Genomic DNA, 14,367 nt, shown 5'->3' with positions numbered 1-14,367 from the left:
TCCTGACTACCCAACATACTGTTACGGACCGCGGATAAGATGTTGGTTTTGCCGAGCGGAGGCCCCGCGGCCCTAACAGTTACCCCGACTAACCCGATTCCTGAACGTTGGTCGGATCGCGCCACAGATATTCAATAGGGAAAAGACTAAGGCGACACGGATGTGAAGAAGAAGAAGACAAAAAGGTTGGAAATACGAATCTAATTTATTTACTACTTACAGGCTCAAAAAAACCAAGGAGAAGGAAAGATAAGAAAATAATATACAGAAGATATTAGAGACACAGTGCAAATTCCTTATACAAGCTTAATTAAATACCAATGGACAGAACAAACAAAACAAACTCACGTACACAAGAAGGATGGAAAGGCAGGAGGTGGATGGCTGGAGGGAGAGGAAGGTCCAATGGTACTGCAGCACGATCGGCGCGTTTGACCGCCGCCGTTCCTTCACGGCCCCACTCCAAACTGCCGTCCAGGCCCCAAGCTGCTGTATCTGAAGCTGCGTGGGCGTCGCGTGCTTTGCCAGGACTCGTCTGGTCCAACCACACCACTGAACAACGTGCTTGCTTCTTGCCCAACTCTCTTGCTTGGTCCAACTTTGGCGAGCAAGGCGACGAATAGCAGGCTGTGTGCTTCCCTGGATCATCTCCTTAATGTTCTCTCTGGATGATCTCTCTGGATGATCTCTCTGGATGATCTTTTGCAGTACCTTGTGCGCGCGCTTTTTATAGCGCCTCCGGCGATCAAGCCGCCGGCCTTTTGGACACGCCCATCGGTGTGCTCACCTCGGCCCTGGTTGATCGCGCGACCCTCTGGCTCCGCCCTTGATGACGACGGGTGGGCACGGCCTTCTTCCCTGACCCGAGCACATGTTCAATGGTGGTTTGGGAGGGGATGTAATTGGCAATCGAGGCTTGGCAATGACGAAAGGGGAAATGGAGGTTTTAGGAATGGGAATGAAGAATGAAGGGAATCTACTCTATTTCACTTGGTGCAATGGAGTGTCATCTTAATGGGAGACAAGGCCTTACCCTAATACACATAATAAAGATATAACTATCAACCAGGGGGAAATCTATGATTGGTTGACGTGTATGCTTTATGGACTAATTATGGGACGCCCTTTGACCTTTACACAACACTGGAGGCAGGAGGGTCCAGAATCAAGCAATATTAATAAAACACACAATAAAAAAAATACAATCCTCATATCCGCAACAATACATACCCACCTCAATCAATTATGTTCCAAGTCGTTATGACCAACAACAACCCTATCCATGGAATAATAGGAAGTTTTAACAGGACTACTTTTTACTTCAGTATAATGCTGATGATTACCTGACCTGCACTTTAATATGAACCACATTTCTCGTTACAGATAACATCACGTGGTTCTTTCACCAAGGAAGGACACGAAGAGGAAAAGTCGCACTCCATCAAAGAAACATTGAGTGGCTCTGAAAAGAGCCGTTTGGGGAAGAACTCGAGAAACGAGTCCGAGCTCACTTGGAGCTGGTGTACTTGGTCACGGCCTTTGTACCTTCGGACACGGCATGCTTGGGCAACTCCCCGGGAAGGAGCAGACGCACTGCCGTCTGGATCTCCCGCGATGTGATGGTGGAGCGCTTGTTGTAATGCGCCAGACGAGATGCTTCGGATGCCATGCGCTCAAAGATGTCATTAACGAAGGAATTCATGATGCTCATCGCTTTGGAAGAAACACCCGTATCGGGGTGAACTTGTTTCAGCACCTTGTAGCTGAAAATGGCGCAGCTTTCCTTTCTGCGATGACGCCGTTTCCCGGGACCCTTCCGAGTCGCTTTGGAAACGGCTTTCCTCGAACCATACTTTGCCACCACTTGCTTTGGTGGATCCGCAGGCATGACGAGCAGCTATTTAAACAACCAAAAATGATCTGGATGGAAAAATAAAGCACAAGATCAACCTCCTCTATTAAAGAATACATAAAGCAAAGTGCAAGACGCCTGAAGCTCTTTCATGAACGAGTTGGTGGCTCTGAAAAGAGCCGTTTTGTTGTTGTCGCTGTTGATGAACACCACCACCAAAATGTTTAACCACCGAAACCGTAAAGTGTACGGCCCTGGCGCTTCAAAGCGTACACCACATCCATGGCAGTAACGGTCTTTCGCTTGGCGTGCTCCGTGTAGGTAACAGCATCGCGGATAACATTTTCCAGGAACACCTTGAGAACTCCACGGGTTTCTTCGTAGATGAGACCCGATATGCGCTTTACCCCACCACGGCGAGCAAGGCGACGAATAGCAGGCTTTGTGATTCCCTGGATGTTATCACGCAGTACCTTGCGATGACGTTTAGCACCTCCTTTTCCGAGACCCTTTCCACCTTTACCACGTCCAGACATGACCACACCGTTTGATTCCAAACCCGAATAAGCTAAACGACGAGCGTTCGCGTGTTCATATGGATGGTGGTGTTGGTGGTGGTGGTGGTGGTGGTGGTGGTGGTGGTGGTGGTGGTGGTGGTGGTGGTGGTGGTGGTGGTGGTGGTGGTGGTGGTGGGACTGAGGTTTTATATTGGTGGCGAGCTCAAAGTTGTCATTTGCTCTTTAACCTTTGCACTTTGCCTCCCATATTTCATTATTTCCTTGAGAAGAAAGGGTGGTTATTTGGTTATTTTGGTTATTTGGTTATTATTTGGTTATTTGGTTATTTGGTTATTTGGTTATTTGGTTATTTGGTTATTTCTTGGTTATTTCTACCACCGCCGCCTGAGTGCACTTTGCACCTCTTGCCGCGCATGCGCACGGTGTCCTTACACCTTGCCAACGTCCAACTGCACTCGCTCTTCCGGTCCCTTCGCTTTCGCTCGAAGAAACACAGAATCTTGTCAAATGAGGGTGAAGTTAGGCAGTAATTTATGACGATTTCATTCTGAACACAACTGCAGAACTTTGCCAAAATAAACAACAAACGCAAACGGCCCCGAAGTTATAAATACGCTGCAAAGGTATCAAATATTATGGAAGGATCGATATTTTCATGATCGATATTTCAATTTTAAATTTCAAGAAAAGTAAAACTACCCTTTTTGCCGGACTTTAACCTCGTTGAACCACCGTCCATTGTAAATGTCATTTTATTAAGGTTCAAACAATGAATTCTCGTGACGTTCAACCAGTAAACCACAACATTTCGCAATTATCACGAAGCTTGACGTAAACGCGTGGAAGATCTTTGAAGTTGCTGCATGTAAGACCTTGCACCTCTCTTGGACGACAGGGGATTAATTGAACCAGTCAAGTAAGTTTTAATGACATATCACAACAGTTTCGTTTACAACACCTGGATGCATCCAGAACATCACACGAAGCACGACACAAGAACAGGGGAGAAACCGGGTCGACGATTTTATTCGCCTTTTGTTTTGAAAAAACTTTCCAACCATTGCTTACACCCGTGTGCTGTTGGTGAGTGGTAACCAAGTATATTCACATTTGTGCTGGTTCATGCTAAGATGACCTCGACACGAACCTCCAAAAAGGAGTTTTTTTTCTTGTTTGCTTCACTGCTTTGCAAAGGTGGCTGCAGAGATGTGCACATTTCACCATGAACTTTGTGAGGTTTAAGTCGGGTCAAAGAAAATATTTTACTCGTGAAAAACAGATTCTGAGCATAGAAACCCCTTGGGCGAAGCCCGAGAACGTGTTCGAGAAAGCAATGTTCTGTCAAAGCAGATCGTCCATCTGCCGTGTCGGGCCGTGGAATGCGGCGAAAGGGCCAGATATTAGAAAAGATGCTTCTCTCCGTTTGCCAGGATGTGTTTGTACCTGAAACGATTGTGCGCATTGTGCATGGAGTTATCGTTCATGTGAAAAACAAAGCTCAAAGTGACGCGGGAAACACAAACGGATACGGTGAACGACCCCATCGTTTTCCGAATGCTGATGTTGATTTCTACCACGTCCGCTTCTTCACGCCATCACTATAACAGGCGACGTGGCGAAGCGACGCTTTTGTTTGTGAAACATTTCGTGTTACTTACTTGTCATACTCTTGTTGGTGCGAAATGGCAGAGTCTGTTCCTGTTTCAGCAGAACATTCAATTTCGGTCTCGTCTGTCAAGCGAAGGAAGAATAAACCTGGCGCTTCCAAGACCCCGAAGAAGACTGACGCCACCCTTTCGGAAAAGATTCTCAAGGTGGTGGGATCGAGCAAGGAGCGAAATGGTATGTCGCTTGTCGCTCTGAAAAAGGCCCTGGGGGCAGATGGCTACAATGTCCAACGGAATTCCGTTCGTATCAATTCGGCTGTGAAGAGGCTCGTTGCAAGTGGAAATCTTGTGCAGACCAAGGGAACGGGCGCTGCCGGTTCTTTCAAACTGAACAAGCAGAAGAGTGCCAAAGTGAAGAAGAGCACCAGTCCCAGAAAAATTGTGAAGACCACAATCAAGTCTAAAGCGGCCAAGAAAGCGACCAAAAAGCCAGCTGTGAAGAAGGTGGTGCGGAAGGTATCTCCCAAGAAACCGAAAAGATCTATCGCCGCCTCTTCGAAGCGATCCAGTAAGTCGCCTGCAAAGGTGAAGAAAAACGTGAAGAAGGTTCTGCCGAAGACGAAGGGAAAGACCAAGACGACGAAACCTAAGTCCAAGCTTGCAACCAAGGGGTTGAAGAACAAGAAGGCGACGCTCAAAAAGAAGTGAGAGGAGGCGAAGACGAGAGAGTCGAGGTGAAGTTTCTCTTGTTCCTCCTCGTCTCATTTGCCCAAAACCCACAACGGCTCTTTTCAGAGCCACCACCTCGTTCACTTGAAAGGAGCTGATCCGATGGTTCATAAAAACTACGTTCAAAGTGCAACATTCAAAGTGTGCCATCACGACTACCACAATTACGTTGTATTTAACAAATTACTAATTTCTAAGATCACTTTGTAATTGACCCATTTGCCCCAATGTACAGGAACAATGTCCGAGCAAGAAATGAAACTTGGCTCATTTGACATTGACAAAGGTCGTTGACCATCCCCGTTTACCTGTAAACCCAGTGCCTCGTGTCTGGAAAAGCTCGAACATTACACGATTCTTCGTCCTTCCTTTGCACGAGGTTTCCTCATTCGGAATCCAAATACAAAGTGCTCGCAGTATTTATGAACCGTACACAGTACTATGCATATACCTGCATCTCGTCAACAAATGAGCCCAACTAATTCAGACATGTCGATATTTCACTGAACCATCCTGAAGCCCCGTCCCGATCCACCCAGCGCCTCCTGTCTAGTTCATCAAATCAATTCTCTGGGTCTTTATCTTTTCCTAGTCTTTGTTGAAAACAAACCAAAATGTTTCATAAAACGCGTCTTTGCGTCTCTTTGTGACCGGTAGACACAATACACGCACAAAAGGTAGTGAGAGGTGGCGAGTTCGGTGAAAGGTCGAACACACTTTCAAGAAAGGTGTTGTGGCTCTGAAAAGAGCCGTTGGGTGGTGTGGTGCGGAAGCTGTGCACAAGACCTTGGACGAGCGGGTTAAGCTCGCTCCCCGCGGGTTCGTCGTGCCAGCTGGATGTCCTTGGGCATGATGGTGACACGTCTGGCGTGAATTGCCGAGGTTCAAAAGATCAAAGTTCAAAGTTCAAAAGATTCTGTCTCATATGCAAATACAGTATATGGATCACAGAGTTTGGAGGCGGAGTAAATAACCTGATGTTCAGCCATTGGATGGATAAAAGGTGGGCGTGTATGATTCCTGACCCGACTTCACCCTGAAAACTACCCATTTCGCACCATGACATTCAGTCATAGCAGGGTTATTTAGATTTATTTTATTTTTTTTGTATACAGAGTCGAGGCTCGTGAAAGAGCTAACATTTATCAAACAAACAAATCAAACAAACAAGCAAACAAAGTATATAAAAGGGGAGCGGTCGACAAGATGGGGAGAGAAGGGGCGGAAGCACACAAACACAACATTTGAGAGCAGGGACATCGGGAGATGTTTTTGGAGGGAGAGGGCCTGGGGGGAGGCAGGATAGGTATAAAACGCAAGGACACAAAGGACTTCCAGGAAAGAAGTCAAAAGTCACCTCAAAAAAGTGGATTTGGGGTGAAATTAGCGGGGGTAGAAAAGATAAGGTTTTGGATTGGGGAAGATAAGAGATGGTGGTGAACAGCCGTTTTAAAGACCTGGAGGGAGGAGTGGGATTGAAGAGAGTGAGGGAGTTTGTTCCAGAGGCGGGAGAAAAGAGGAATGAAGGAGTGAAGGTGAGCAGAAAGTCTTGATTTTGGCAGTTTAACCATAAGAGGGTTGCAGGCAGATCTTGTGCGACCTGCAGGAATATTTGGGGGACAGCGCCCAGAGAGAGCTGGGGGAGCAAGGCCGGAGAGGAGTCGGTAGAAGACGGAAAGACCACCATCCTGCCTGCGGTGATTAAGTGAAAGGCCCTCGGAGATAGCGTCATCGCGGGAGATTCCAATGATACTGAATGCTTTGGTTTCAACAGCGTGGACGAGCTAGGTGTGAGGCAGGAGCACCAGCCCAGAGGGGAGAGCAGTACTCCATTGAGCTGCGGATGAAAGCCTTGTATCTGGTGAGGAGCTCAGGTGTGCCAAGGAAGGACTTCGCACGACGGAGGATGCCCAGTCGGCGACTGGCTTTGGAGGCCAGCTTGGAAATGTGGTTTTCCCAGGAAAGATCATGGCAGATAGTGAGACCCAAAAGCTTGAGTGACAGAAATTCTTGGAGAGGATTATTCAGAAAGTAGATGGGAGGGTTGTCCAGTCGGTCTTTTCGGGGAGACATCGTAAGAGTGTGAGATTTGTCAGGATTGAAAGACATGTTCCACTTGTTTGCCCAGTCTGTGATTTTGTCCAGGTCTGCAGAGAGTGAGGAGGCTGCAGACTGCCGATCTGAGGGATGAGGAATGGAGCGGCAGAGAGTGGTATCATCAGCAAAGAGATAGAGAGGATTTTCAAGAGAGTCAGAGAGATCATTGATGAAGACCAGAAAAAGCACAGGGCCCAGAACACTACCTTGGGGAACTCCAGCCTGAACAGGAAGAGGAGATGAGAGAAACCCATTCAGGGATATTCAGGGATATCGGTTCCGCTCTTCGAATCATGTCAGGGCGTGGTAAAGGTGGTGGCAAGGCTCGTGCTAAGGCAAAGGCTCGTTTTTCCCGTGCTGGGCTGCAGTTTCCCGTGGGCCGTGTCCACAGACATCTTCGCAAAGGCAACTACGCCAAGCGCGTCGGTGCCGGCGCTCCCGTCTATCTGGCGGCTGTGCTCGAGTACTTGTCTGCAGAGATCCTGGAGCTCGCCGGTAACGCTGCACGAGATAACAAGAAATCGCGCATCATCCCGCGTCATTTCCAGCTCGCCATCCGCAACGATGAGGAGCTGAACAAACTGCTGGGCGGGGTGACGATCGCGCAAGGTGGTGTACTGCCGAACATCCAGGCCGTGCTGCTCCCCAAAAAAGCCAGGGCAAGTAAACGGCTCCGCTTCACAAGAGTTCTTCAGCTCTCCCACAACGGCTCTTTTCAGAGCCACTCAAACCTTTCCAAAAGCAGCATCAGCGATACCAAAGGTGGGCGGTCCGCTTCGAAAGTCCGCTTATCCGCTTATCCGCTGCAGCGGACTAACGTTTTCGAAGCGGATAAGCGAATCGGAACAACCCCCGGAAACCGAAGCGGATAAGCGTAAGCGGACTACCGAAAAATTAAAGCGCATCGCGATTCGCCAAATCAGCTGTTAGCCTGAGCCGTTACTCTAGAATTGTGAATATTTATTTAAGTGAATAATAAGTGAAACCCTAACAACTCGGCTCTCGCCCAATCTCTTCCCGCTCGAGTTCCGTGATGCTTGGGTAACTCTATTTCTCAGGCAGAACACGCCGCTCCCGAGCTCTGCCTCGGTCGAGCGCGTGTTCAGCTACGGGTCGGACATCCTCAGGCCTAAGAGGTCGGCCCTGGCTGCACCGAACTTCGAGGCCCTCGTCTTCATGAAGGGCAACCTCCAAATCCTCAAGAAGGCCCACGAGGTGGAGGAGGAAGACGAGGACTAGTCAACAGACTGCTAGTCTGTTGACTAGTAGACTCTCTTGTCAAAGAAAGGACGGGCAAATTGATTTTTCTTTAATGTAACTTGCATATATTAAAATTATATTTAAATTAACTGTAGCGTAGAGTAGAGTCGAGTGGAAAACTTTATTTCAATAAATTTTGAATAAATTTTATTTAAATAAAAATGTATATTTTTGATCTTAAAAGCTTTGTTTGTCTTTGTAGTAGTTAGAAATGGCTATTTAGGCTTAAAAAGCATTAAATTCCCTTTAGAAACGTCAAAAATCGCTTTTAAAACGTCGAAGCGCTTTAAAAAAATCGAATCGAAGCGGATAAGCGGATAAGCGGTAAGCGGACTAAGATTTTCGGCCGCTGAAGCGGATAAGCGAATCGGACTACACGGGCTGGCGGAGCGGATAAGCGGTAAGCGGACTTAAAATTTTCCGAATCGCGCCCACCTTTAAGCGATACACGATCCGTGTTTTACACAAAACTCTGCTGTGTGTTGAAAAACCCTACACGGTACTTTCTTGTTTCCTTTACATTTCAAAACCACATACAGAACTTTGAACTTTATGAATTTCACTTATGAATTTTCATTCATGCACAATTTTCACTTACTAGCGGGGTCACCCGTGGGATTCCCACGGGTGACCCCGCAAGTTTGCATTGACGTTCGTCGATGGACTCGTTCGCCCGTCTCATTCGTTTTCTTGCTGCATCCTGTTCAAGTCTGCGTTCTTCATCGATCGTCTCATTCATTTTGGAAATAGAAGTTTCCACGCAGCGCATGAATTGTCACGATCCTCAAGAGGAATTTGTCTCGTAATCATCAAATGATAAATGGCAAGTAAATTATATTGTGGAAAATTAAAGATTTCAAATAAACCTATTTAAATTGTATTCGCACATAACTAATTTTAAAAAACGAAGAAATATCTCTCGGTAATTTCCTGAAACATATTTTACTTCCGGCTAATAATGTTGAATTAAATAAAAACGAAGAAATATATGTCGGCATCATTGTTGACGTTTTTGTGACGACTGTCATCAAACGAAAAAGTAATATATCTTAACGGAAAAGCAAAAGCGAATTTTTAATATATATCGACACGTTGCCGTCGGTGTCATGTTGGGCGGTGTATGATACACCATGACGCGATTTTTAAAAATATATCTCTGCATTTTCCCGCGTGTGTGGAATGTTCTCAATTATTGCTGACACCGAGTCCAAAACCATCGATAAAAATGAAATCATATGGTGAGTTAGATTGGAGATAAAGGCGTGAGAGAGACTCAATGGCCTTGAAGTTGAAGTTACAGGCGTTTGAGAATTCATTTCGTTCTATAAACGGCAACTTTCATTGGATTTCCTTCCCGTTTTTTTTCAACCGAGTCGAAAACTATGTTAGCGACTGTGAAAAATGAAATGATATATCGAATTTTTAATATGTATCGACACGTTGCCGTCGGTGTCATGTTAGGCGGTGTATGATACACCATGACGCGATTTAAAAAAATATATCTGCATTTTCCCGCGTGTGTGGAATGTTCTCAATTATTGCTGACACCGACTCTAAAACCATCGATAAAAATGAAATCATATGGTGAGTTAGATTGGAGATAAAGGCGTGAGAGAGACTCAATGGCCTTGAAGTTACAGGCATTTGAGAATTCATTTCGTTCTATAAACGGCAACTTTCATCGGATTTTCTTCTCGTTTTTTTTCAACCGAGTCTAAAACTATGTTAGCGACTGTGAAAAATGAAATGATATATCGAATTTAAAATAGATATCGACACATTGCCGTCGGTGTCATGTTGGGCGGTGTATGATACACCATGACGCGATTTTAAAAAATATATCTCTGCATTTTCCCGCGTGTGTGGAATGTTTGTGGAAAATTAAAGATTTCAAATAAACCTATTTAAAGTGTATGCGCACATAACTAATAAAAAAAACGAAGAAATATCTCGGTAATTTCCTGAAACATATTTTACTTCCGGCTAATATGTTGAATGAAATAAAAACGAAGAAATATATGTCGGCATCATTGTTGACGTTTTTGTGACGACTATCATCAAACGAAATAGTAATATATCATAACGGAAAAGCAAAAGCGAATTTTTAATATATATCGACACATTGCCGGCGGTGTCATGTTGGGCGGTGTATGATACACCATGACGCGATTTTAAAAAATATATTTCTGCATTTTCCCGCGTGTGTGGATTGTTCTCAATTATTGCTGACACCGAGTCTAAAAGTAAAACCATCGATAAAAATGAAATCATATGGTGAGTTAGATTGGAGATAAAGGCGTGAGAGAGACTCAATGGCCTTGAAGTTACAGGCCTTTGAGAATTCATTTCGTTCTATAAACGGCAACTTTCATCGGATTTTCTTCCCGTTTTTTTTCAACCGAGTCTAAAACTATGTTAGCGACTGTGAAAAATGAAATGATTTATCGAATTTGATTTGAAATAAAACTGGGGGAGAGCAAGACACCACGGGCCTACAAAACAGGACTCAAAGCTATGCGAGTTAATAAAATGGTGGATATTTGTTTATAGCCACTCCCAGAATGGGTGGAGCTATGGGTGGAGCTACTCTGCAAACCGAGTAAGCCACACCCCGGACAGACACCCAACAGATAGACAGACAGACAGACAGAATCATCTACGGCTATTATAATATAGATGAATGCCCAATAATTATGAACTTTGCACTTACTCATGCGTCACATCACAGAAACCCCAATCATTGTCCGTCTTGTTGGGTAGATTTTATCGTATTTTGACGATACAGAGAGTTGCAGCACAGTATGATGTAAAAGAGCAGGAGTGAGTGTGTTCAAGGGTAGAAACAGAAAAGGAACAAAGCAAAAGGGGTTACAGAGGAGGGGGGGGGGCGGAGGGGGTGGGTTGAGAACTTGAGACTCACAATAACTTAGAAAAACAGGTGCTTGGGGTTACAAAAGGTACTAGTCCGGCAGCTAAGCTAAATACAGCATAACAATTGTGCATTTTGTGAGGAAAGCACCAAATTTGGCACACTAGTAGACTATCATATTATGAAAGGATCTGGATATTGGGCCATCTCAGATTCAGAGATTTGATTTTTGCAAGATTTGCAGATTTTGCAGATTTGCAAGCTGAGATTGCAACGCCAGGGATGGCCGACTTCTTCCTGCGAGCTGGCCACGTCACCCGCACAAGAAGTGCTCATCAAATCACTGCAGCGGCACTGCACATCCTGCAACACCGTGCATATGAACGCCACTGAATGACATATGCTGATGATGCAGAAGACCTGCCTGAGTTCGAAGACTGGTGTCACCAGAGAGGAGAAGACATTCCCAACTTTCAGTACTGGGCAACTGTGCTGGAACTAGAGATGTTGGTACTGGTCTACATGCGTTCTCTGCGGCAGGCTTCATTCACGATGTACCTTGATGCCCTGACGGAACTGGTCCCATGGTTCCATGCCTTAGACCACACACACTATGCCAGGTGAGTCCCTGTTCACCTGAGGGACATGGTTGCACTCCCAATGAAGCACCCATATGTAGCCAGAGAATTCAGAGACGAAGAAGGTGTTCTCTTCGATCCCAATCGAATCGAAATCTTGCAAAAATCAAATCTCTGAATCTGGATGGCCCAATATCCAGATCTTTTCATAATATGATAGTCTACAAGTGTGCCACATTTGGTGCTTTCCTCACAAAATGCACAATTGTTATGCTCAGTTGCCCCACTATACCTCTCATTGGGATTTTCCAGTCTTTATTAACTGTTAAAGACCTGAACAAAAATTTATTCTGACAGATTTGTATTCACAAACAAAAGGATGTTTATGGGTTCTGGAAGCGCCAGTTTTATTATTGTCTCGTTTGAGAAACTAGGTCGAAAGTGCTGTCGGAAGGGGAACAGTCTCCGCCATTTCACACCGAATAGAGTGAGAAAGAAGACGAGAATCCAAAATCAATGCAGTATTGTACAAACGACACATCGTCTCGTCACGCCGCCGATGTTATTGTGACGGGAGCAGCGGACGTGGTGGAAATAGACGTCGGCAATCGGAATCGATGAGAAGTGTTCTTGTGTTTCCGTTTGTTTCTCGCCTCACTTTGAGCTCCGTAATTAACGTGAACGATACATCCATGCGCAATGTGCACAGCATTCTCAGGTACAACAAGCACATGCTGGTGAAAGGCGAGAAGCACATTTTCAATCCTCTGCACCTTTCACCATCTTCCACGGGCCGACACTGCAGATGGAAGAGCTGCTTTGACACAACATTGCTTACTCGGTCGGATACGTTCTCGGGCTTCCCCAAGGAGCTTCGTGACTCAGGCTCATTTTCACGAGGTGAATCTATTCTTGGACCAAACTGAAACGTTAAAATTTTCATTGTGAAATGTGCACCTGTCTGTAGCCATCTTTGCAAGGCAGTCAAGCAAACAAGCAGAAAATCAGCTTTTACGAGGCTCATGTTGAGGCCACCTGAGCATGGACCAGCATGAGAGTTAAAATACTTGGTCATAAACAGCACACGGCTCGTAGCAATGCTTTGAATGTTTTTTTTAAACAAACGTCACAGTCATCGAGCTTGCATCGTGCTTCGTGTGATGTACCGTTTGCATCCCGGCCTTGCAAACGAAACTGTTGCGTTGTCTCATTCACAATGAGCTGCTCAAATTAATCACCTGTCATCCAAGGTAGCGCAATGATGTAGAAAATTTAAGAATTCATTGTGTTTGAACCGCAATGTAATGACACTTGAAAGAGAAAATTTTAAACGAGGCCACAATCGAGGGTTCAACGAGGTTAAAGTTGGCTCGCGGACAAAAGAGGTATTTTTACTTGACATCAAATCCAAACTGGCATCAAAATATCGTACGATGACGATGCTTTTGAAGCTTATTTCCAACTTCGGTGATGTGGGCGCGCGTTGTTATTTGCCAAAGTTCTGCAGTTCAAGTTGTGTTCCGAATTAAATCGTCGTCAATTTTGCAAAACTTAAACCACATTTGACAGGATTCCGTGTTTACTTGAGTGAAAGCGATGGGATCGGAAAAGCCAGTGCAGTTGCATATTGTCAAAACGAAAGGACGACGTGCGCATGCGCGGAAAGTGGGGTGAAAGGGTAAAGGGCACGAAGAGCACACGCGGACGTGGTAGAAATCACCAAAGGAAAACGCAGTGAAAATAATTAAATGTGGGAGGAATCGTGGAAGGGTCAAAGAGCAAATGGTAATATCGAGTTCCCACCAATAGAAAGCCTCGGTATCACCATCAAAAAGACACACGAACGCTCGTCATTTCGTTTATTCACCTTTGGATTCAACTCCGATCGTCATGTCTGGTCGTGGTGAAGGTGCAAAGGGTCTCGGTAAAGGAGGTGCGAAACGTCATCGCAAGGTACTGCGTGATTACATCCAGGGAATCACAAAGCCTGCTATTCGTCGCCTTGCTCGTGGTGGTGGGGTAAAGCGCATCTCGGGTCTCATCGAACGAGGAAACCCGTGGAGTTCTCAAGGTGTTCCTGGAAAATGTTATCCGCGATGCTGTTACCTACACGGAGCACGCTAAGCGAAAGACCGTCACTGCCATGGATGTGGTGAACGCTTTGAAGCGCCAGGGCCGTACACTCTCCGGTTTCGGTCGTCAAACATTTTGGGGGTGGTGTTCATCAACAGCAACAACAAGACGGCTCTTTTCAGAGCCACCACCTCATTCGTGAAGGAGCTTCAGGCGACCCGCGACTTCAACTTTGCTTTATGTATTATTTGGCACCAGAAATGCAATGTTGATCGCAGGGTTTGTATTATTATTTTGGGTTTGTGGAGATGAACGGGTCAAATAATACATGTTATCGTTAAAATGAAAAATGTGTATTTTAACATGAACCACCTTCGATGTATCATGACAAATTAGTGTCCTCAAACAGCCCAACGAGGTAGGCCTCGCTCGCCTCCTGCAGCGCCATCACTGCGGAGCTCTGGAATCGCAAATCGGTCTTGAAATCCTGTGCGATTTCACGGACGAGGCGCTGAAACGGCAGCTTGCGAATGAGCAGCTCCGTGGACTTTTGGTAGCGCCGGATCTCGCGCAGCGCCACAGTTCCTGGGCGGTAACGATGCGGCTTTTTCACGCCACCGGTGGCTGGAGCACTTTTCCGTGCCGCCTTTGTCGCCAACTGCTTTCGGGGAGCTTTTCCACCTGTCGATTTGCGGGCGGTTTGCTTCGTTCGAGCCATCGCAACCGGCAAAGATCAACACAAAACAAAACAACAGCGAATGAAACAAGATGACAAATGCGCGGT

At 45.8% G+C, this 14,367-nt stretch overlaps 5 protein-coding genes across 5 annotated transcripts; 2 read left to right on the top strand and 3 right to left on the bottom strand.

The window, feature by feature from the left end:
* Positions 1–1,288: 1,288 nt before the first annotated feature.
* Positions 1,289–1,888, bottom strand: LOC137426123 (histone H2B 1/2-like). The gene has a single exon (XM_068114816.2). It carries the CDS (start codon positions 1,886–1,888, stop codon positions 1,508–1,510), a length of 381 nt encoding a protein of 126 aa, XP_067970917.2. The 3' UTR covers positions 1,289–1,507.
* Positions 1,889–2,076: 188 nt separating this feature from the next.
* On the bottom strand, positions 2,077–2,388 carry LOC137426122 (histone H4). Its single transcript, XM_068114815.2, has one exon. The coding sequence runs from the start codon at positions 2,386–2,388 to the stop codon at positions 2,077–2,079; it is 312 nt and encodes a 103-aa protein (XP_067970916.2).
* Positions 2,389–4,052: 1,664 nt separating this feature from the next.
* Positions 4,053–4,685, top strand: LOC137425881 (histone H1.1-like). The gene has a single exon (XM_068114606.2). It carries the CDS (start codon positions 4,053–4,055, stop codon positions 4,683–4,685), a length of 633 nt encoding a protein of 210 aa, XP_067970707.2.
* An 821-nt stretch (positions 4,686–5,506) lies between these two features.
* On the bottom strand, positions 5,507–14,301 carry LOC137426121 (histone H3-like). The gene is made up of 2 exons (XM_068114814.2): positions 13,972–14,301; positions 5,507–5,587 (listed from the first exon to the last, which is right to left on the bottom strand). The coding sequence occupies exons 1-2, from the start codon at positions 14,299–14,301 to the stop codon at positions 5,507–5,509; spliced, it is 411 nt and encodes a 136-aa protein (XP_067970915.2).
* On the top strand, positions 7,097–12,549 carry LOC144891483 (histone H2A-like). Its single transcript, XM_078775103.1, has 2 exons — positions 7,097–7,462; positions 12,478–12,549. Exons 1-2 carry the CDS (start codon positions 7,097–7,099, stop codon positions 12,547–12,549), a joined length of 438 nt encoding a protein of 145 aa, XP_078631229.1.
* Positions 14,302–14,367: the final 66 nt, after the last annotated feature.

The sequence above is a fragment of the Myxine glutinosa genome, chromosome 4 (assembly GCF_964187855.1).
Source record: "Myxine glutinosa chromosome 4, kmMyxGlut1.1, whole genome shotgun sequence".
Classification (NCBI taxonomy): domain Eukaryota; kingdom Metazoa; phylum Chordata; class Myxini; order Myxiniformes; family Myxinidae; genus Myxine; species Myxine glutinosa.
The sequence above is the reverse complement of the archived record's forward strand: the minus strand, read 5'-3'. Positions and strand labels throughout refer to the sequence as shown.